Here is a 23,104-nt window from a genome sequence, read left to right on the forward strand (position 1 = left end):
CCTAAAAGAGATCATATACGATCCAAGAAAATAGTAGGATGATACTCCGTATTATAGAAGCATATACAATTTGGGTTCATAACCAAATCACATACTCCTAGTACTTAGAAAGAGACAAATACGGACTACTATTATATTTTTGCAAACATAATTAATTAACCTAGTTACTTTTATATTTCACCTAGCTCACCATCACTCTCATGCTATCTCACTTATTTTTTTATTTTATTTTTTGTTTTTTACCTTCTTTCACAGATTTAAATTTTCAGCCTGTCAATTAATTCATCTTATATATTCAAAATAATTATCAAAATCCTTAGCCAAAAAATATTCGATCAAGTGAATCTGAAAATTTGTTGATATGAAGTTGAATATTTTCATATTTGATTAAGTGTTCGATGTGATAATGATAAATGTTTTCTTCAGTTTGCTCGACTCATCAATTCGGTAAGAGTACATGCATGTTGTGAATGTCGATTTGTAATATTTTCTGGGATTAATGATAATTTTAGTGTGTTTGTAACTTTTTAGTTTCAATTTGTTTTCGCTAATTAAAGTCGTCTAATATTTTTTTTCAAAATATTTACTTTAAATGCTTTCGCTTTGTTAATTTTCTAAAGAGAGATATTTTTTTCCGTTTTCTGCAATAATTAGTCCAATAAAATTGTATTCAACGTATTTCAAATATTATACTTTGTTAATGTTCTCAAGATTTTCACATTTGTACATAAAGTGAATGATGGATTTTTCTTTGAATCATTTTTTTTTTGCAATTTTATTTCGTTTTTTTTTCGGAAATCATTTGATGTATAATGTATGGTTTTTAATGTAAGTATAAATATAAAAAGGAATAATAATGAAGAGATGAGAAGTGTAATAGCAAGTCTTAATTAATTCTTTAGACATCATGGGGGACCCCACATAAGAAAAAAAGAAAAAAAAAAAAGCCAACAACCAATAGGAATCCTTTAAAAAACCCAACTTTTATACTATGTAGATATTATACTATTCGTATTTATAAGACGGGTTAAATTTCCGTCTATATAATAAATGGTATAATATTTAACCTATTTTAATCATAAGACGGATATATAAAAAACAAAAATTGTATTTTTAGATGCATGAGAAATTGAGAATAAAATATAAATAATATTATTGACAAATTAATTGATTTAAAATTTAAAAAATAAAAAGTTGAGACTTATTGGCGCAAGTTGCAAGTGACTTGCTTAAGAATTAAGATTATCCTCATCCTCAAAAGAAAATAAAATAAAATTAAGGTTGTTTATTGATTTAGTAAATTTGATATGCCCAATTTGCAAAAGAGCGGGTGCGGATAATGTCTCTCGACTTAAATCCTCGATAAATTAGTTGGAGAATTCGGTTGAAATATCAATTGGGGCCATTTAACTTTTCAAGAATTTACTTGTTCCTACCTTACTATCTTGACCGAACCTTATAATAAAATATACTCCGTATCAGTCAAGTTAGGCTTGAAAGTAATATGTCACTGTCTAAATATATTCAAGTAGCAAGTGTGGATTATCATCCTTCTTTTAAAATTTAAATCGATCTTATATTATACCCAGTATTATAGGGCAGAATAAATGAGTAGCGAAAAATGATAGAATCAGTTAGAGCTGGACGGTCCATCTCACACTAGCCCGACCTGCTAATCAGGCTCATGCTCCCCAGCCCGCTGACCTGCATGGCCCGTACCATCAACTCGGATCGGGATCGAGCTCCACAACGCCCTGTCCACCTGACCCGCCTCCCTTTTTGCCCAACTGGGCTAGTCAGGGGCCACCATATCCCATCCCAACCTGCAGCGTTCGAAACTCCTCCCTACAACCCAGCCCGCCCAGCCTAGCCCGTTTAGCCTGGCCCACTGCTTAGGACTAGATACAGACATAGGGTGTACCATGTGCAAGATAGCCAATATAATATGAGCCATACCCAAAATAAACCGACTAAAATATTAAAGCAAACTCAAAACAATCCGAATCAACTCAAAAACGTGACGCACACAAACTGTCTTGACCTGAACCGTCCCGACTGACCCGTCCCGACTGACCCGTTTACCGGGTCTACCCACAGCCCTGGTAAGTATCATACGGGCCTTCAGAACAGCTGGTATTATATCCGTATAATATCATGTCAGCAACACAGCTAAACTCTGTAACATTATTATTTATCACACATACATTACACACATTCATGTTTGTTGGACTGTTGCATTAATTCATTCATGCGCTTTTCATTCCCTCCACCTCTTTCAATTTCACTTCTTCTCTTCTTATTTCAATTCAACTGAACTACTTCCTGCCATGCCTGCATGTATGTCTTAATCTTCACTTTAAAGATTGTATTTTTATGTTTTATAATCTTAATCATGTTTTGCATGTTGTATTTTATATTTTTATCATTAGTTTCCTGTTGTCAATATTATATTGTCGGGTTTTCGCTTATGGGCAGTGGCGGAATCAGTATTTGTAGTTAAGGGGCGGAAATTTACGGGGACGAACTAGTAATACAATAAGTTAAACTGGAAAGAAATAAAATTTCATTGTTTCTGGCCATTAGCACCCCTAGTTTCGCCACTGCTGTTGGGTTTGATTTGATCTTGGGAGTATAATAATGGGTATTGTTGATATTTTGAATTAATTTAGGCTTGTTGTGTAAGTTATGATTTTTAAATTTTAAGAATAGGGCTGTTTTCATGCCGAATTTATGTGGAAAAGTTTTAATTTTTCAATGCTTTCTTACGGAAATGTGCAGAAACCCAAAGTCCACGTGAGGTTGTCCACGTTGATATAAGAGGAGAAGAATTAACACTTTATAAGGCAAGGGGCTACTCCCTCTATTGCCAATTGGTTTTAGGGTGGAACCTTCTTGGGCTTGTGTTGTGGACTCTTTCTCCTCCGTTCGGGTGCGGCCCAGACCCGTTGTTGAATTTAACACGAAATGAGTAAATGGTTGTACAATTAGTCTATCTTGTAATGAGCGTAGGATTATTTTTTGAAAAATTAATAATCGGTTTAGATAAGTATTTGAGGCTTGAGTAGTAGATCATATTTTCATATGTACGGTTGAAGCTATGGACTCAGTGGCGGAACTAGGGGTGCTAACAGGGGATGGTCACCTCCAAGCAATGAAAATTTTGAAGTTTTTGAGTTAAAATTTGAAGAATTTTGTATTGCTTACCTTATTGACTTATTCCAATAGTTTGTTGCCCTGGAAGTTTTTGCCTGCTTTCCTGTAATTCCTGGTTTCGTTATGGTAAAAACTCTAGAGTTGGTACTTCTTTTCATTTATGGTTGTAATTGGTATCAGTTTTTGGTTAGTTTCAGTGTTTCACTGTTATAAATTGCAATCATGTTGGCTTAAGTATCATATTCCAATTTGAAGATTAACATACGGATTTGATCAAGATAGACTCTTTTGCTAATTGCTTAGTTGTTATCGTCTGTGGAATGGATGTTTTATTCGTTGTACATGTCTTTTTAGAAATTCTATAAATTCGCTTTCATCTGGTTCTTGATTCATGATCCTATTACAAAACCGCTGTAAGAATGCAGTAAGTTCCCGTAAATCTTGGGAAAGAACTTCATGCATTTGAATGTCATTGTTTTTAATTGTCTTCTTTATGTTTTCTTCCAAGATTAGCATCAGGGTAGTTGGGGACTGGGTAGGTACCCTGTGAAAGTGTGAATAATATATTTTTATGTGGGTTGGGAGAGGAGTTATAAGTTGTGCCTCTAATCTATGCAATATTTAACGGTCACGTTATGAAAGCCTTAGTGTAGCTTTTCCTCTTGATGAGCTAGCTAAGCAGGATGATTTTGGGTTGTTGGATTTCCGAGTCGTCATATTCATATCCGGTTCTACTATTGCTTTCTTACTATATGCTTGATACTAAGGCTCAACATGTAAAAAAAGATTCCCCGAATATGAAAATGCAACCAATTGCTTTCAACTCTTAAACATATAACAATTTGAATAAAAGTGATTTTTATGCTTCATTTGTTCGGGTGTTTCTACGCGTAACTCATCGTAGATATCATGTTTTGCTGTTTTTGTCTGGAATTAGGCAGCTTAGGTGTTCCAAACACGCAAATGATATGCCAAAAGATTATCCACAAGAGTAATTATTGTATGCCATTCCCTCCACATGTCGTACAGGCTGGGAGTTGGGTAAAGGCGTGGAGGCCTTCTCATATGGTGGTGTCACAACGCTCAAATAAAGCTTCAACTCTGTCATCATCGGTTACAGAAAGTAAGTGATGCCATTTTTCTGTATTGCTTTTTGCTTCAGCTTTGCCATTCTGGTTAATGTTACTTCAGCTGGTTGCTGCTAAATCTTCCTTCCTGGTCTTGCTTTTTAATATAGCTTTACTTGATTCAGAAAGTAAGTGATGCCATTTCTCTACGATAGCATTACACCGGTGCTTCAAGGGAACCCACATGGGATACCTTCACAAAAAAAAATTCTAGGAAGTTTCGTGTACAGCCAAAGAGGCTTGAACTTAGTAGTGTGATGGTTTTACCTCGGAAGCTGCTCCCTTGTTTGCATACGGAAGGTGCTCATTGTCATTCACTCTTTCTAATGCTCATGTAGATGAGCCAGTGGCGACGGTGTTAGAGAAGGGTGAAGGGGAGAAGACGCGTCCTCGTCCTGCTAGCCAGCTCATTCCAAATTCAAACGAGGTATATGGTGATCATCGAGTTTTATCTAATCTGAACTTGGTCTTGCATTGGTCAATTGACCATTGAGAGTATTTTTCTCCCCCTTTCCTCTTTCTCATGAAACCTTGTGTATCGTACTCTCTTTTATTTCCCCCATTCGTCCTCGGTTTTCACAACATTGTTTATGAAGTTCAAGGCATAAATCTGATACTAGTTTTTCCTCTTCAGGTGATGTCTCTCCTATCAGATATATGTGATACAACATCCATTGCAGAATTTGAACTTAAAGTAAGTGAAATGACCCTCTTTTGTTTATACAATGTTTGTGACGTGAACGCTATTGTTTTCCTCCTCGTATTCTCCGGAATTGTCCCATTTCTAATTTTGACAAGTGTTTTTATCTAAATTGATTTTTTTACACCTATAATTAGGATCAATGTAACAAAAATTCCCTGTATTTTATATTATAAGCAGATTTTTCTGAGGCAAAGCTTCGACTTTAGATTTTATAAGAATTACTTAGGAGATATTTAATGAAACTTATACCCTACGATTCGAAAGAAAAATGCTTTCACAAGAGTATGAAGTCCATTTCATAATATTTGCTCCTGGTTTTAGAGATAGAGAGGAGTGTCGTGACGTGAAAAAGACTTCTAATCTGAAACAGGAGTATATCTTTTTGCCCTCCTTTTTAATTTTTATCAAATTTATTTTCTACCATACTTCTTCTCCTAAATATTTGTGTTGATTGTAAATGAAGCAATTCGAAAGTACAAGAGGGAGTATTTGTTATATACAGTTGTCATTTTTCATTGATGTAATTGGTATCCCTTAACCAGCTTGATGGCTTTCATCTTCACGTGACGAGGGCCTTGTCTGGGGTTATTGACCCTCCATCACCACCTCCAGTCCCATCAGTTTCTACTTCTACCAATTCAAACACATATTCTAAAGAACCTGTTTTAAATGATCAAGTTTCTACCACATCACTCGCCATCACCAAAACCGGGCCTTTAGGGATTAAATCGAGAGCCTTGCTTGATAGAGCTGCAGATGAAGGATTGGTGGTAATTCAATCACCAAAGGTTAGCATCTTTTGGTATATTGCAATATTGCATCTTCTTTGATAAATTATACAAGTAGGAAATCTTAAGGGATAGGTGGATCCAGGTTGGATTTTTCAGAAGATGTCGAACTATTAAGGGGAAGCGTGCACCTCCAGCTTGCAAAGAGGTATGAACTACTAATTTTTTATCAAAATTAAATCTATTTATGATGTTTTTATGAATCTTAGTTGCTACCAGCTTCACTGGATGAGAAGCTTGCGAATTTATCTGTAAGTAGATTCTTTTTTGGGTTGGGTACATGATCGCTGCAGGTTTTGAATATATGGAGAATTTGACTGTTGTTTTACTACACTATATATGCTGCTAATACGGAATAAAATGTGCTCTATATGCTAACCGAAAGCAGAAAGAACTTTTTATTCCCGTTGATATCCAACTTGCTCAAGAGAATGTACATTTAAGTTCATTTTACGACTGCTGCTTCATGTAAAGTGAACAATAGGATGGAATTTCCCAACACGGGTGCATGTCCCAAGTGTCTAAGTCCGCTATATTACGTTTTTTTGGCTTTAAATGAAACGCCCTTGTATCACTTCGTATATGGCACTTTTCAAAAGGCTGAAACTTTGTTTTAATGCTAGTAATGTTTTCCTTGATTATACAGAAGCAAACAGTTAAAGAGGGGCAAGTAATCTGTTACATCGACCAGATTGGTTGGGAAGCTCCAATAGAGGTATGGAGTTTATCCTTCAGAACTCGCAGTTTTCAGTTAGAATACGACTTGTTGACATGCAGGGAATTGTGCTATACTCTACTAGTCTACTTTCAGATGACTGAAAGATTCCGTTTCACTTAAACGCGTTAATATGGACAAATTTTTTTTTCCGTACAAATACTGATAGCCTTATGGGTATGGTGATTGTGTATTTAATTAATAAGAGGCTCTCTTTGCGATTCTTGTGCATTAATTACCTCTTAAATTATTTCAATATCATCTTGTCAATGGCAGTCGGACGTTTCTGGCGAAGTACTGAAGTTTCTATGTGAGGATGGTGGTAAGTTTTCTTTCAATTATTTCCTCCATCTTTCCATATGGTTTTCATTTTCAACTTTCCTAATGATCTGGTAATCACCGTCTTTCAACAGAACCTGTAGGATTTGGTGATCCTATAATCGCCATCCTCCCGTCTTTTCCCGGTATAAAGAAGCTACCAGCTGAAAGCTAACCTGAACCCCTCAGTCACTTGCCAAAATTTGGAGAAACCTGAATCGTTAAAACACTTTGATCTCATCCGTCCAGAAAAAGCCCTCTATTTCTAAGCATCATTGGTTGTTTGGTTAAGTTTTCGACTTTTCAATAAATTTACTGCCATTATTTTCATTATTTTCTTCTATTTTAAACCCCTTTCCACAATCCCTTCCCCAAAATGACCCGGAAATTGTTAATGTGAGGGACAGAGCTCAGGATTACAAAAGGCGATTGCTTGTAACATATAATATACGACATTGACTGTGCGTTACGCTGTGATGCAATTTACAAGGGCATAGTAAGAGAAACCCGTCTCAATATATGAGTGTCGATGTAACCGTCATGAGCGTGCAAATAGCCGCTCCTGTACATTCAAACATGTTATTCAAAATAGATACTGTCACAAAACTTCCTACAGACTACTGTGTATACTTGCCTTTTTGGTCTGAAACTATCTAAAGAATTACCCGCTCTTTTCCGCTAGGTTTTTTACACTTTCTATTAAATGTGTGTCAAATAAAATGCTAAAGAGGAAGAATGAGCAGGGCGATTTAGAGAGTGTTGGTAATTCCTGTTTGAGCTACTTTGGTGTTCCTAGGAATTGCAGGACCGATATAATTGACAGTCCATTCAAGTCTCTTCATTTCCCTTTCCTTCCTCCTTTTCCGTATATGCTCCTGCAAAATTGTGGCTGCTGTCGCCGAACTATGAGCCTGAAAGCTTCTTAGTATCTGCTTTACATCACCTTTGATACACAACAATGCTATGAATACAACAACTAACATAACAGGAAAAACCTGCACCGTTGCGCTACCATCTAAGTATGTAGCTTTTTGCCTGAATGCTTCCTTGATCAAACCCCATAGAAGTAATAGCATTCCGAAAAGGCTTAGCCTGCTCCTATGCAGTAGACCGACTATTGCTCCGGCTACTGATAAGTAACTCCCTGCTAAAATCTGCAAACATTTCAGGAATTTGATGGTGACATTATCTTTCGAAAAAAACACCTTGGGAATAGACTAGAACCGAAATGTCCCGGTTAGAATGACTTGTTTGTTAGTCTGAGATTAGTTATCAAGATTCTTGTTGTGCAGCTGTCGCCGTAGAAGAAGGTAGCTTTGTTCCTGGACATTCAAGGAACATACTACCCCCGGGCTCCGTCCCAGTCATTTGTTTACCTTTGATGAAAACATCCATCAGAAAGAATAAAAAGGTAAACAAATGATTTGAGTCGGAAATAGTATAACGAGTCTAGTTTGAGTCGAAAAGGGAAACAAACCTCTAGATGTTTGAGATGTAAGGCTGAAGGGGCCTCTGTAACATGAGACATGCTATAGATTTCCAAGATGTCATTATAGTTAGGGAGCTGTGTGCCCTTGATTAGGGCATTCACTATAGCACCAGGGTACAGAAGGGTCTTCACAAATGCATTAGGCAAGATTTCTGTCTCAACTAACTGAGAAGATGTCAGTTGTATCGGTGTTGTGCATATTCCGCAACCACAAGGAACCCTGGTCGAAAACATTACAACATGTCACCATTATTCATATTTTGATTAGAACGTATCATCATGTATGTTCGGGAGTTTACAACCAATTAGTGGCGGAACCAGGATTTTAAGGCAGCGGGGCGAAAATTTTCAGCAGGGTGAAGGGGAAATATTATAAAGGGGGCTCGCAAAAATTCGGAAATTTTAACTAAAAATTTCGAAATTATCAAACTTCAGCGGGGCGACTGCTACCAATAACAATGTCACGACTATAATTACCTTGTTTTTGTTATAGTACACTTTTATGATTGTTGATTGCATATTTTGTGATATTATAAAACTTTGTCAAGAAGTCGAGAATGTCTCGACCTGAGTTACAAGGGTTGTACGATACAAGGATGAAGATTTCGAATCTACGACCTATCAGGCTAAGATCTCTTCGATAATGTCTAAACAAATGAAAATGACATAACAAACATTGTAAGGAAAATGATCGTATTACATGTTATGATATATAGATATAGATACGGATATAGATTGACAATGCGGTAATGAATGCGATTAGTAAAATATTAATGCAAGAAAAAAAGAAAGGAAACCTGAAAAGAGGGAGTTGAAGGATAATGAGAAGGAAAAAGAGACGAGAAGCAAAGGAAGAAATAGATGTTGCCCATTTACGTGAAGAAGAAGATGCAGATCCCATTTTTCCTGCATTCTGTTTTTGGTTTATTTGTTCCTAATTACCTGATTTGCAGTTGACCTTATTCTATCATGCCTTGGTGCTTCTACATTTTCAAGGTCTATTATTACTATATTTTCATCAGGAACCATTTTTTAAAAAAAGAATGAGAATATTCCTGGAATACCTTTCATAATTGATATCGGTTTGGTGGTTTGGAAAATGAGATGACGTTATCGGGTGACAAAAAGTTTCGAATCACCCTCTAAGGCTCTAACATATAGTAATATATAAGGTCGGTTAAAATGATGGACCCTACATAAGGGCATGTGAGAGGGTGGTATCGAAACTCAGTATCACCTAGTGACGCCCCATTATTGACATGACTTCACCTGAACAATTGGAGTTTCCAATTGTTTGTTGTTTTGGGCGGTGCCACCAATCCAACTGCGACAATCCTAACTCTACCACGGACCGAACACCATCCACTTGATCCACCAATACGTCCACCACGATAGGACTTGGCTACCGAGACCCCAAATTGTAAAATTTTTTTTAAAGTAACCCTGTCGTCATACAAAATTTCTATTTAAATAATCATATTTATCATCAATTGGAAGGCCATTTTGTATTAATTAAATGATGACCAAGCTTAAATTTTTTGAGCCTCTTTGCTATGATAACTTGATAAATTGATTCAATTCGACTCGGTTAATCTAATTAAATAATTTACAAAAAATTGTAATTAGAATGCACATTAGTTAGGTAGGATTAAACATATAATTCAATAAACTTTGAGGTTGTCAAACACTCCAAAAAAAAAAAGTCAAGTTCAAAAGTAATTTTATATTGTATTCATGTTAGCTTTGAGAGTAATCTTTCACTACATTCAATTATTTTGACATTATACAATAAAAATATATATTTTTTTTAAAAATATTTTTTATTGACATGGATTAATAATTACTTAATAAATTAAATCCAAGATGTTTCAGAAAATTACAATGTCTTTGAAATTTCACATATGTAACCTTTAGTAAAAAAAAAAAAGAAAAAGTAATTGACCTGATATGTACTATGCAAACTACGGAGTATTATACTCCGTAGTACTTTATTATGTATACGGGAATTTATCCAGGTGTATATACACCTGATACAAGACAACCATTGCACGTTTCATATCATCAAAAAGAGAGAATAATAAATCGAGTCCATCTCGACAACTCCGGAGCCAAACCCAAGTCCGACATCCTATTACTCCATCAGCCACCGTGGGTCCATGTGACCCATGCCACCCATTCACCCAACTACAAACTACTTGGATGTAGCATCAATGCATCACTAGTAAACTAGCAAATGTTCTACTCCGTACAAGTATTTTCAAACAAAAAACCACACACGTAGAGGCTTTAAATGTCACACAAATTCGTCACCTAATATTCTTATGTATGTCTAATTTTACACCCACAAATTTTTCATTTGAGACTGTCTTTAACTTAAGACGAGAAAAATACCAACCTCTCAAAGAATAAAAGTTATACTCCCTTCACATTTTATTGTTCCCCATTTATCTATTTAGAAGTCAACTTTTAAAAACTTTGACCATTAATAAAGTATAAAATATAATATTTCATAACATGATATTTACATGGTTAACTTTGTTATAAAAAAACTCTTTCAAATTTTTTTATTTTCATCCTCAAAAAAATACATATAAATGGATAAAACGATGGTTAAAGTATCGTCTAGGAGATACCAATCGTTGGTTGTGATGGTAAGCGTGGGGATGCGCGCAGAGGAGTGTCATGGATCGATCCCCCACAACTGCGATTGGGAGGGGTTTAAATACCGTAATCATTGGACACGCCCCGAAATCCGGATTAGTCGGCCCAATGTGGTTCGGATTACCGGATGGTTTAGACCAAAAAAAAAAGTATCGTCTAGGAGATCGTGTATAAAGCAAATGGTAGAACAATAAAATGTGAAGGGACTAATTAAAATTATTATTTTTTTTTTTTTTTTTTGAGGAAAGGGACTAATTAAAATTGTTATCTCGTACAATAAATCGATAATAACTTTTTATCGAAAAATGTTCACATTTTATCCGTCTGAATCGACACTTGCTGATATTTTGGAAATTGATTAAATGGATAATGCCACTGTGTAAAATGCTTGGCAGAGCTATAACATTGTTTTCCCCACACTACTGTTTCTATCACTCGCTTTATCTCTCTTTTTTTTTTCTACCCTTCTCTAGTTCTCTCATTTTCTCATATAATTAATTTATTCTTCTTATATATATTTTTGGTTTTTATTCTTTTATTATCTCTGTATATGTGGCTTTGATTTTTAGTACAAGCTACTAAAATGGCAATTGGTAGTGCATTATCCACTCTACAATCATCCCAATTCATGGGTATTTCTTTAATTTATTTAATTATGTCTTTCATGTGTTTTTATTGTCGGAAAATAAGGACTAACCTTTATACGGAAGCGCCCGTTACAAAATTCAATACTTGTTATGTTATAGTGTGATTTTATATTGCTCTAATTATGTGCCCTTAATGATTTATGTAGGTGTAAGGGTTTGTAGTGGTGATGATGTGGTGCATTTGTCTAGGAACCCCTCTTACACTTGCAGGTATGTCCATATAATTAATTGCATGTCTAATCGGTTTCGAATGATGATTCATGTTAGTCGATCCCAAATCATTTTTGGGACTTTTGGGTGAAGGGGTTTACTTTTGAAGTTTAAAGTATATGCTTAGCTTACTAGAGTTTAGGGTTTAGATTCTCTTACCCCATTTGGGGTTTTTTAATTTTTAATTACCATAACTTGCATGTGCAGTATATTCCTGGATGAGTAGTTTAAAGATTTAATTGAAGAAAAAAAAATTCGGTTTAGATTTATCAAGATTGTATAAAAATTGAGTTGGAGATTGAAGTGATCCAGGCCCTTTATTTTGTCCCCGTCAATTTATAAGTAATGGAGAGAATCTTGACTTGGCTGGTGAGCAGTGTGACGAGTCATGTTAGCTGAACCCAAATCATATTGCAGCAGCGGCCTTTGTTGTTGTGGTGGTGGTTGGTGGGTTTGATTTCAACTGGAAGAGTAACTTTGGCGGTTGGAAACTTCATTTTAGAGCAAAAGCATTTGTTTTTACTTGAAAGTTTGGAATATTTAGGAATCCTAGGTTTCGTACTTCCATACCCTTGCTTGATCTGTATACTGATGCTAGCTGACGCGAACAAAAAGACAGTTCTAAGTATGTGTACTCTTTGGGGAGATTGCAACAGGAACAAACGCTTCTGCTATGGATTCCTTAGTGTGAGTCACACTGTGTGACTATCCAATGGTGGGGTATTTGGAGGTTGAGATTTGCAGAAACTTAAATTTTACTTGTTGGAGTCGAGACTAACTGGAAACCTACTTACAATCTTATGGTTATAGAGATTAGAGTTGAAAGATGGAAGGTATATTGGAACTGAGAGAGTTAGATGTGTAGGTTGACTAGCTTTTAATTTTTTCTCATAACAGGAAGGTTTCAGTGCAGAATTTGTGTTGTGGTGTGGTTAATATTCGACTGTTGGGTATGATAAAGACAAGGGTTTAGAAACGGATAGCTATTTCCGACAGAACTATGTATCCCGCAGCATTTGACTTTGTGATGTAATCATGTAATGGACTAATTCCACATGAACTGGCTCATAAACGTAGGTTCATGAAGCAGCAAATTATCGTCCCAATTCTGATTAAAGGAAAATCGTGATCGGTCTTGCAGTTGCTATTTTTTCTTGGTATCAATATTTTTATTTACTTCAATGTTTTTATGGTTGCTTTGTTTTTAGGTTATTGCCACGAGAGATATGGACCTCTCAGAGGCTATTTCACTGTGTGGGGGTTACAGCGGAGAACAACGTTAATAGCAAATCAAGAAACTTGATAGTTGGGAAGTATTCATTGAGTTGGTCGAAAGAAGAACCTACATCATCACACAAACATCGCTCCTTTCCAGTTGGAGCATTGGTGACTTCTACATCTTCTAATCTACCGACAACATCACTCATTGGTGATGAGAAAATAGGAGTATTGTTGCTAAATCTTGGAGGTCCAGAGACTTTGGATGATGTGCAACCATTCTTGTATAATCTTTTTGCTGATCCGGTACATAAATTTCTTTCGTTAATCTGCGTATGAAGTTTTGTGTTGTTTTCCCTGCCACTGAATGGATTAGTATATCGTACTACTCAAACGCTAGTGCAATTCACATAATTCACTATGTTTCTGTTCTTCGACAGTTAGAATTGATGAACTAACTTTGACCGCCATACGTACCATTTGTAATTGATTTGCTCAATCCAATATGGAGTAACAACATAGTCAAGATTTGTTATGTCATCCGTGGGAAAAACTTTTGTGTCCCTATTATAGTGTAAAAGTTATCGTCCTTCGATTTTTTTCAATACTAACTTGGGCAAATTGCAAAAAAAAAAAAAAAAAAAAAAGAGATTTTACGAAGACCCTGAACCCCATGTATTTCTTTTTGGATCCGTCACTGCCTGGTAGCCTCCCCTGCTGTCATTTACCCCTTTGTTCTGTCCTTGTTGCAATGATCACTTTTCTGTTACTATCTTGACCAAAACAATTGGACAGGATATCATTAGACTGCCTAGACTGTTCCGATTTCTCCAGAAGCCCTTAGCTCAGTTTATTTCAGTTGCAAGGGCTCCAAAAAGCAAAGAAGGGTATGCTTCAATTGGTGGTGGCTCTCCTCTTCGTCGAATAACAGATGCACAGGCATGATTATTCTCATCATTTTTTCATTTAAATTTCTCATAATACTTCCATAGCCGTGTTTTGTTTTGTTGGAACACAGATACAGTTCATTCTCTTTTAGTTGATCATGTATTATGCACTTGTTTTCAGGCTGAAGAGTTAAGGAAGGCTCTTCATGCTAAGAATGTTCCTGCAAAAGTGTATGTTGGTATGCGTTATTGGCACCCCTTCACCGAAGAAGCAATAGAGGAGGTATGACGCGAATATCATACTTAATTCTTTTGCGTCTTGTTGTTTGTAAAGAAAATAAGGAAACTTTTCCTTGGATACTTAATAAGGAAACTTGATCGTGTGCTTTAAAATACAATTTCGTTCATGTTGGTATTTCTGGACGGGGATGATTAAATATGTGTTCAAATATTTGTTGGGTCAAGTTGAACTTCTTCGTGCTTGAAATTAATATTCCTTGGAGATTTGTGTTATTATTATTTTCATTGACACTGTTATTAAAGTGCATATCATTGAAGAACGTAAGTGCTAGTTCTCGAAAGGAATAGGTGAAAACTAGTCTTGGAGTTTGTACTACCGACTTTATCTGAGCTTTTGTTTTCACACACATCAACAAATGTTTCTCTGATAGCCACCAGGTTGTTCACCAACTCATCGTAGTCATGTGCTCTTAAGAAATGAACAACTAGTCTATGTGAAGCTGAGTGAGCCTGTAAGGATCTTGTCAGAGGCGGGTAAGAGTAAGGCGTCCAGATGTACGCAACCTTTCCTGTGCGGACAACATAGACACCCTGTTTCACGTTCCCCATGATTGAAAATTGATTCACCTAACTGCCACTCTACCTTTTAAGAAACGCTAGTTGGTAACTGATTTATCTATCCCATCACTCTACAATGCCAAAGAATAATGGATGTTTGGCCTCATTGGAAATGGAAATAGTGATAATAGTATGTTCTAAAGATATCTACTTACAAAGTTACAAGTGTCCTTACTCCTTAAGCAAGTCAGGATCCCCAGGCGCTATATTTTGAATCATGGCGAATTAGAAGCTTGGATAATTTTTGTTTCTAGATCTGAGTATCTGATTTTGTATTTTAAGGACATCCACATATATGTGTTCTATATTAAGATGAGATCTCCATGGCCTAAATTTTCAATTGTGGTGAATACACTTGGATGAATAGTTGTGTCTGGCAGTAGGAGCTGATTTCAAGTAATACAGAAGCGGAGAGAATCTTGTGTTGTTTTTCACCTTTCGAATGAAACTGAAAGCATCAGGGTGTTATTAGAGCTAAAGAAAATATCTTCGTTTATTGGAGCATCTGAAATCGGAACTACTCAGTGTAGAAGAGTATCTCAGTTGCTTGTGATTTAGGTAAAAAAAAAAATTGGTGTCAGGTTTGCTTGTTGCTTGGCTACCACTTTACATTGGCTATTATAGACATGGCACAGCCGCACAGTTCTCTCTAAAGTGTGTTAATATAGTCGATGCTTTATACTTAAGCTGTATGCTATAGTCAAGTCCTTTCACCATCCGCATTCCACATTATACAATTTTTGCTTAAACTGTGATGGCGAACTCCCTTTAGACTCTTTCAACCATGTTTAGAAAGAAATGGATGAGCATATGGTAGCACCTTTCAACTTTCCGTGAGGTGAAACGAGAAAAGCAACTGAAAAAAGATTTTTATAGTGTTGATATTTTTTTGAAGATAGTCAAATACTCCCTCTGTCCCGGTCATTTGTTGTCCTTTTCCATTTTGAGGTGTCTCAGTCATTTGTTGTCCTTTCTATTTTGAGAATGAACTTGATGAGTAATTTGATCATTGTCATTCAATTTGTTCCACATGTCATTTAGTTATTGGCCTATTCCTCTTTCCTTGGTCTTTGTGCCAAAACGAAAGGACAACAATTGACCAGGACGGAGGGAGTAATATTTAAACAATATTTTTTGAAAGCTATATTCCTTATCAGCTCGTGACTTCTTACTTGGGTTCAGCTGTTAAAATATCATTAGGAAATGAATGATTGGGAGCTTCTATTTATGTTTTTTTTTCTGTTTGCTTTTTGTACATAATTCTTTTTATACAGATCTGCGACTACTTCTCTGATATGCGCTCATTTTGTCGTATAGATAAAAAGAGACGGCATCTCAAAGCTGGTTGTGCTTCCACTTTATCCGCAATTCTCGATATCAACAAGTGGTTCAAGCTTGCGATTGTTAGAGAGTATATTTCGGTATGGGAACAATTCATTTCAGCAAAACTGTGTTTTTTGCATGCTCACATTGCTCAGAACTGAAGTCAAAATTTCTGATTTTGTATGTTTTAACTGTTAGAATTTTTCCTTTCATTAACTAGGGACGATGAGTATCTCGTCAACATGCAGCACACCGTCATTCCATCTTGGTATCAACGAGAAGGGTATATTAAGGCCATGGGAGATTTGATTGAAATAGAATTGAAGAAGTTCAATCGTCCTGATCAGGTGATTTTGTTGGTTATGCCTGTGTTCTGTGCGTATCTATAATAAACAGATCCTTCCATTCACTTGGATTCACTACATTCACTTTCACCAAAGTTTTAGGGTTGGAAAGCGTATGAGAACGTTTTTGTATGATATCTTTTGTCATCTTGTGCAAACTGAAATGTAGTAAAATTGGTTTCAAATTTCAATGTTCCAAAAAAGGAAAGTAGTGAATTCAACTGAACAGAGGGATTATTCCAAGTGTGGGGTTCGGTATCTTACTTCTGTGTGCTAGTTGACACGTTGAATGGTACAGGTTGTGATATTCTTTAGTGCTCATGGCGTGCCATTAGCTTACGTTGAGGAAGCTGGTGACCCATACAAGGCCGAAATGGAGGAATGTGTTGACTTGATAATGGAGGACCTTGAGAAACGGAAACTTTATAATTCCTTCACCCTTGCTTACCAGGTAGCCATTATTGACATCCTCCAATTCCACTTTCTTCGGGTCATCCTACCTCTGTTTTGACTTTTGTATACAAGTCTTTCTCGCTTTACGAGCTGGTTTTACTCTCGTTTTAACAAAAAAGTTCTTGATGAAACTTCTATCATTCGGCGTATAATGAAATAACCCTTGTATAAAAAATAGACGGAGGTGGGGCTTCGAGACTGTTGACCTGTTGCACCTTTATTTTCGGTTGATGTATGTTATAATGACTTGAGAGTACCCCTGAATTTTCCTACAGAGTAGGGTCGGACCTGTCGAATGGTTAAAACCTTACACAGATGATACTATTATTGATCTCGGGAAAAAAGGTGTAAAAAGTCTTTTGGCCGTGCCTATTAGGTATGTGTTCGATTTTACACTGTTCTGAACTTCTTATAAAAACTGCTTGCTCTCGTGATTTTCAATTTGTTGATTGCATGCCAACTTCCTACAGTTTTGTAAGCGAGCATATTGAAACCTTGGAGGAAATCGACGTGGAATACAAGGAGTTGGCTCTAGAATCCGGTATAGAGAATTGGGGGCGTGTTCCCGCCCTAGGATGTGAACCATCCTTTATTTCAGATTTGGCAGACGCTGTTGTTGAAAGCCTTCCTTATGTGGGAGCAATGGCTGTGTCAAATCTCGAAGCACGACAGGTATAACTCTTGATCTATAACTGTTGGTGTCACTCTTTTTTTTTTTTTACTTCTATTTCGGTTTTCAAAATCGTTTTAATTTTTATTCTCGATTTAAATTTTAAGTTTTTTATAAAAAAAATCCGGAATTTGATTTTAAAACCTATAAGTTTACCTTGACTTTGTATTATGTTTCGCTCTTCCTTTTGTTTTTCATTTTTCCCTTTTCTATTTTTTTCGCATTTTGATGTGTGCGTTCACCCATGAACGGTTCTAAAGGATGATTCATGTCAGCCGACCCCAAATCATTTTGGGATTAAGGCTCTGATGTTGTTGTTGTTGTTTATTTCCTTGCATTACCCGGTGTCTCCTTAGCTCCGGCTTGTGGCCAGGTAACGAGGGGTCACATGTGCGCAACCTTGTTCACTTGAACATGTTTCTAGATCGAATGCCCATAATGAAAGTTGTGTCGTAAAAAATTCTAGATGTTCGGTTACTTTACAAATTAAGATACAAGAAGGATAGAGTTTAGTACTTATCTACCTAGTCTCGGTAACATCAAATTTACGCTCATTTAATCTAACGCTGCAAAACTAAGACGACATCTTTGGTATTATACAGTCTCTAGTTCCACTCGGAAGTGTAGAGGAGTTGCTTGCAGCGTATGATTCACAACGTCGAGAACTACCGCCTCCAGTGACAATGTGGGAATGGGGTTGGACCAAGAGCGCAGAAACCTGGAACGGAAGAGCAGCCATGTTAGCCGTCCTTGTTCTTTTGGTGCTAGAGGTTACCACAGGCCAAGGCTTCCTTCATCAATGGGGCGTTTTTCCCACATTCCGATAAACCCTTATGTATTTTTCATCCTCGTCTTTAATATCATTATTATCGGTAATCTAACTGCTTAAATATTTTGTATAAATCTGTTGTACCCAGATACAGCAGTGCATTTCCATGAGACCGTTAACATGGGATTGTAAAGCATATAAAGTACTCATAGTTTCACGTTACGTTGTCGTCTATGTCCGGTTTTGTCATCTATATTCGACTAGTATAGTCGAAGTTTAATTTGGAACATAACCTCTCTAATTATATGTAGAGATATAATGTAAAATTTGCCATTTTTTCAATTTATGTCAAAATCAAATAGAAACAACAAAGCATTTCCAGATTTTCAATTGTGAGACGTTCTTCCGTATAAATGGGTGTTCAACCAATAAAAGACCGTCTCATCCTATAAAGATTATTTGTGTCTTATTATATAATTTGTTAAATTCAACAACGGGCTTAGGCAACGCCCAACGGAGGGGAGAGAGTCTACTCATAAAGGTCAATGACCTAGCAGGGCCGTCGACCCCCCGACAGATGAGAATTTCGTAAATTTTAGCTAAATTTTTCCGAGCGTACCTAATATATTTATCCATTCGCTCCTCTTAAAATTTTTCAGCTCCTAAGTTGAAATCCTGGCTCCGTCAATGTGTACTGCACCTAACTTCCTAAATGAAGGTAATTGAGTGATCATTTGTAGCCATCATAAATTAAAATTGCCAATTAAGTTAACAAAAATTGATTAACAAATAATTAGGATGTCTATTTTGGAGTTAATGCTTATGCAAGTGAAATGATAGACACGAAATGTAAACTCGTGATTTTTTTTTTTTTTTTTTTTTTTGACAAAGGTAAAGAGATTAGTCTACAATATAAGGTTTTCTGCAATATTGTGTGCTATCCTATTTAAACTCGTAATTTCGACGTAAAGCATACCTTCATTTACATTAGTCCATGATATTAGCTAGCCATGAATGATGCATGTATACTAGACCAAAGGACTTCTTTGATACAATTAAATACGAGTTGAATAATTATTTCTACCAATTTATACCAAATAAATTTCCATAAAAATACATAAAACTATATATTTGTCTTATGTGAAATGAGCCTAACCACCTATACATTTATTCATGTAGTACATACCAGCAAATAACTACAATTACGAGTTTATAAAACGCCTGTATTAAAAAAAAAAAAAATTAAACCGTTTTTGTAACGCTTTTTCGCGTATTGTAATATAGCCATGGTAGTGGGTGGTGCTGGTGGTAGTAGCGATGGTCGGGAATTAACCCGTTTCACGACAAGACTCGTGACGGGACGGTGGTACATGGTGGTTGCAACATTCCTAGTGATGTCAACATCAGGAACGGGCTACATATTTGGGTTATATTCCCCGGAAATAAAATCAAGTTTAGGGTATGACCAAACTACCCTTAACTTACTTAGCTTTTTTAAGGACCTAGGGTCAAATGTTGGTGTACATGCAGGGTTATTAATGGAATTTACTCCTCCTTGGGTGGTCTTAATTGTTGGAAGTGTTCTTAATTTTTTTGGGTATTTCATGATTTGGCTTGCCGTTACTAGGAAAATTTCCAAGCCACCTATTTGGCTTATGTTGTTCTATATTTGCATAGGTACTATCGATCCGGCGATATCAAGTTCGGTATCATCATTCTTACATTTGATTGTTTATTACTCAATATTTTATTGCTATATTATTAAAATATTCCATGTGAGTATAGTGGTACTGAAATTATTGTTTTAAGATTTTATAATTTTTTAAGTAAATCAGCCTGTTTGCATGATTTAACAGTTTAGAAAAAGTTTGCAATTAAAGTTTTAAATTCTAGATCTATTTCAAAAAAGTTTGATTGTTTAATTTGCTTACGTCTTAACTTGTTCAATCCGTTACATATAGATGCTTCTGAGTCACTGGAGTAATGTTATTGTCGTTGTTGTTGTATAGGTGCGAATTCCACGGCGTTCACCAATACGGCAGCAATAATACCATGTGTGAAGAATTTCCCGGAGAGTAGAGGAGTTGTATTAGGTTTACTAAAGGGATTTGTTGGTTTAAGTGCTGGAATTTACACACAACTTTACTTGGCTTTTTATGGTACAAATGCTAAATCTCTTATTCTTCTTATTTCTTGGTTACCCGTCGTCTTTTCGCTTCTTTTCCTACGTATCATTCGATTCATGAAGCACATTGATCAACCGGTAAAAGGGTCCAAAGAAGTGTTCTATCAATTTCTTTATGTATCGTTTGGCCTTGCTGGATTTCTTATGGTCATGACGTTACTTCAACAACGATTTTTATTCACGAGGATAGGGTTTATTTCGAGTGGAGTTGGAGTTCTCTTTGTGCTCTCTTCGCTCTTTTTTGTTGCGTTTAGGGAGGAATACAAGTCGTGGAAATATGAATTGGACTATAATAATGTCCCAAAAGTGATATCTGAACGACGACCTACTTGTGTACTAGCTGAAACCCAGTCTAGAGAAAGTGATTCATGTTTTCAAAATATATTTCGGCCTCCAAACCGAGGAGAGGACTACACAATATTACAAGCACTATTCAGCATCGACATGATCACTCTACTCGTTACTAGCATATGTGGACTTGGCGGATCATTGGCGGCTATCGACAACTTAGGTCAAATCGGAGAATCTCTCGGGTACTCAGAGCAGAGTGTTCGAACCTGCGTCTCTCTAATCAGCATATGGAACTACTTAGGTCGGGTCATGGCCGGGTTTGTTTCGGAACACTTGTTGAACAAGTACAAGTTCCCTAGACCTCTTATGCTCACAATCACTCTACTACTTGTGTGGGAGATCTTCTAATTGCATTTGGAGTAAATAATGGGCTTTATATTTCATCAATTATAATTGGGTTTTGTTTTGGGGCCCAATGGCCATTAATCTATGCCATAATTTCAGAATTATTTGGGCTTAAATATTACTCAACTTTGTACAATGTGGGTACAATTGCAAGCCCAATTGGTGGGTACTTCTTCAATGTTAGGTTGACGGGCTTTTTATATGACAAAGAAGCGATAAAACACTTACGGGTCACAGGTCGAGTTAGGGAAGCTTGTGAAGAGTTAATTTGTGATGGTCCAAAATGCTTCGGTCTTGCATTTATTATTATAGCTTGCGTTACGGCATTTGGTGTGATTACATCGATAGTTTTGGTACTGAGAACAAGGAAATTTTATCATAGTGATATTTATAAGAAGTTTAGAGAGGGTAAAAGGGATGAAACCGAGATGAACAAGGGTGATGTTGTCGTACATGATCATATGGTAAAGTAATAGGAGGTTATAAGATTATTTACTAATGTACGCGTCACATTGGTTCCAATTTTTTTTTTTTGACAATAATAAACTGAATTATATTAAAGAAACACAGCTATTAACAGAGTTAGCCTGTTGCCAGGGTTACAGACCAGTAAGGATAAATTACAAACAAAGCACGGATTTCTCGAAAGGAATGCCGCACACTAATTGGGACTGGCAAAGAGGTTGCCAGAACTGAAGATAGTTTACAACAAGTTACGAAGAAACAAACAGAACTCAGGCCCAGAGAATGGGCATAGCGCATAGCACATAGAAGGGACCTGGTGGAAGCGTCAAAAGACGAACGTGCGCGTACAACACTTAACTTGGAATAGTCCAACTCGGTACTGATGATACAGCAACTGAAACAGTTTGTTCGTGGGACTTGGCTTGTGGAAACAGAAAAGGAAATCGCACTCCGTCGAGGTAAAGATGTAGCTGTGACAACACATGGTGCAACAAAGGCATTAGAGGGGTGCAACTGTGTAGAACGTACCTTGGATACTTGCACATGCGAGTGCAGTAGATCCTCAATGAGTCTACAGGTAACTGCAGGGTCACCGTTGTGATTTCGAAAAATCACATTGGTTCCAATTAGGGAGAGTAGTTCATGAATTTAGTCATAAGACCGAGATTTACGATTCTTATATGGAAAATGAAATAAACATTTGACGTGTAAGCGTCATTTTAGTGAATTTGAAAATCGGATATTATAAATGGGTATTTTTTTTATTTTAGTAAGCTCAGTATGATTATTGTCACTGCAAGATGGTTTTGATTATTTATTGATATCATATAATTACGAAATATATGAATATTTAGGATCAGCTCGTGCGAAATGGTTTTTTTTTTTTTTTTTTTTTTTTTTTTTTTTGGGCAACCGTAAAGAAATGGTTTCTTACAAGTAATTTTATTCTTTTTCTTGTCTTTCCTACATTCATATATTCCATTAATACATTCAAGTTCTACAAAATATTCCTTTTTTTTCTATTAAGATAACATTAAGACTTTCAAGCACAAATGTTCTTGCTTCATCATATTATCGCTTGTTATTCGAATTGGACCGACAACGTCATATAGTTGCAATACACACACAAGTATATACCAAAAGGTGATATAGATGGTTGAATAATCAAGTTTTTCTTATCCTTTATCTAATCAGCACCTAATTATACATACACAAAGCGTTTTGCTTGTGACGGCTAATATCCTTCACAAGCTGAAGACCTCTCACAATAAAGCAAGTGAGTTGGCAAGTGGGTGGGAAATGGAGCACTCATGCATATTGCCACTTGCATCTTGTGAGAGGGGCACTATCCGTCTTCAGCTTGTGACGGATAGTGTCCGTCTTCAATGAGATTTTGTGGTACACAAAGCGTCTTGCTTGTGACGG

The 23,104-nt window shown here is 36.3% G+C and overlaps 3 protein-coding genes and 1 pseudogene across 3 annotated transcripts; 3 read left to right on the top strand and 1 right to left on the bottom strand.

The window, feature by feature from the left end:
- The first annotated feature begins 2,171 nt into the window (after positions 1-2,171).
- Positions 2,172-7,419, top strand: LOC141610825 (uncharacterized). Its single transcript, XM_074429085.1, has 9 exons — positions 2,172-2,337; positions 4,091-4,276; positions 4,619-4,707; positions 4,915-4,974; positions 5,526-5,771; positions 5,857-5,919; positions 6,418-6,486; positions 6,763-6,808; positions 6,900-7,419. The coding sequence occupies exons 1-9, from the start codon at positions 2,328-2,330 to the stop codon at positions 6,977-6,979; spliced, it is 849 nt and encodes a 282-aa protein (XP_074285186.1). The 5' UTR covers positions 2,172-2,327; the 3' UTR covers positions 6,980-7,419.
- On the bottom strand, positions 7,304-9,346 carry LOC141610826 (uncharacterized). Its single transcript, XM_074429086.1, has 3 exons — positions 9,091-9,346; positions 8,282-8,513; positions 7,304-7,958 (listed from the first exon to the last, which is right to left on the bottom strand). The coding sequence occupies exons 1-3, from the start codon at positions 9,192-9,194 to the stop codon at positions 7,554-7,556; spliced, it is 741 nt and encodes a 246-aa protein (XP_074285187.1). The 5' UTR covers positions 9,195-9,346; the 3' UTR covers positions 7,304-7,553.
- Positions 9,347-11,295: 1,949 nt separating this feature from the next.
- LOC141610827 (ferrochelatase-2, chloroplastic) lies at positions 11,296-18,705 on the top strand. Its single transcript, XM_074429087.1, has 11 exons — positions 11,296-11,586; positions 11,748-11,811; positions 13,020-13,335; positions 13,825-13,968; positions 14,098-14,199; positions 16,092-16,195; positions 16,318-16,444; positions 16,740-16,892; positions 17,170-17,270; positions 17,365-17,566; positions 18,167-18,705. The coding sequence occupies exons 1-11, from the start codon at positions 11,538-11,540 to the stop codon at positions 18,389-18,391; spliced, it is 1,587 nt and encodes a 528-aa protein (XP_074285188.1). The 5' UTR covers positions 11,296-11,537; the 3' UTR covers positions 18,392-18,705.
- Positions 18,706-19,412: 707 nt separating this feature from the next.
- LOC141612811 (protein NUCLEAR FUSION DEFECTIVE 4-like) lies at positions 19,413-22,280 on the top strand (annotated as a pseudogene).
- Positions 22,281-23,104: the final 824 nt, after the last annotated feature.

The sequence above is a fragment of the Silene latifolia genome, chromosome 11 (genome assembly GCF_048544455.1).
Source record: "Silene latifolia isolate original U9 population chromosome 11, ASM4854445v1, whole genome shotgun sequence".
Classification (NCBI taxonomy): domain Eukaryota; kingdom Viridiplantae; phylum Streptophyta; class Magnoliopsida; order Caryophyllales; family Caryophyllaceae; genus Silene; species Silene latifolia.

Excerpts from the sequence above, each read along its gene's own strand:
- LOC141610825 (XM_074429085.1), top strand. Across the intron at positions 4,708-4,914 it reads TCATTCCAAATTCAAACGAG|GTGATGTCTCTCCTATCAGA; the intron begins GTATATGGTGAT and ends TTTCCTCTTCAG. Across the intron at positions 5,920-6,417 it reads CACCTCCAGCTTGCAAAGAG|AAGCAAACAGTTAAAGAGGG; the intron begins GTATGAACTACT and ends TTGATTATACAG.
- LOC141610826 (XM_074429086.1), bottom strand. The coding sequence starts at position 9,194 with ATGGGATCTGCATCTTCTTCTTCACGTAAATGGGCAACATCTATTTCT. Across the intron at positions 8,514-9,090 it reads CTTCAACTCCCTCTTTTCAG|GGTTCCTTGTGGTTGCGGAA; the intron begins GTTTCCTTTCTT and ends GTTTTCGACCAG. Across the intron at positions 7,959-8,281 it reads TACATCTCAAACATCTAGAG|ATTTTAGCAGGGAGTTACTT; the intron begins GTTTGTTTCCCT and ends AAATGTTTGCAG.
- LOC141610827 (XM_074429087.1), top strand. The coding sequence starts at position 11,538 with ATGGCAATTGGTAGTGCATTATCCACTCTACAATCATCCCAATTCATG. Across the intron at positions 13,336-13,824 it reads ATAATCTTTTTGCTGATCCG|GATATCATTAGACTGCCTAG; the intron begins GTACATAAATTT and ends ACAATTGGACAG. Across the intron at positions 16,893-17,169 it reads CCTTCACCCTTGCTTACCAG|AGTAGGGTCGGACCTGTCGA; the intron begins GTAGCCATTATT and ends ATTTTCCTACAG.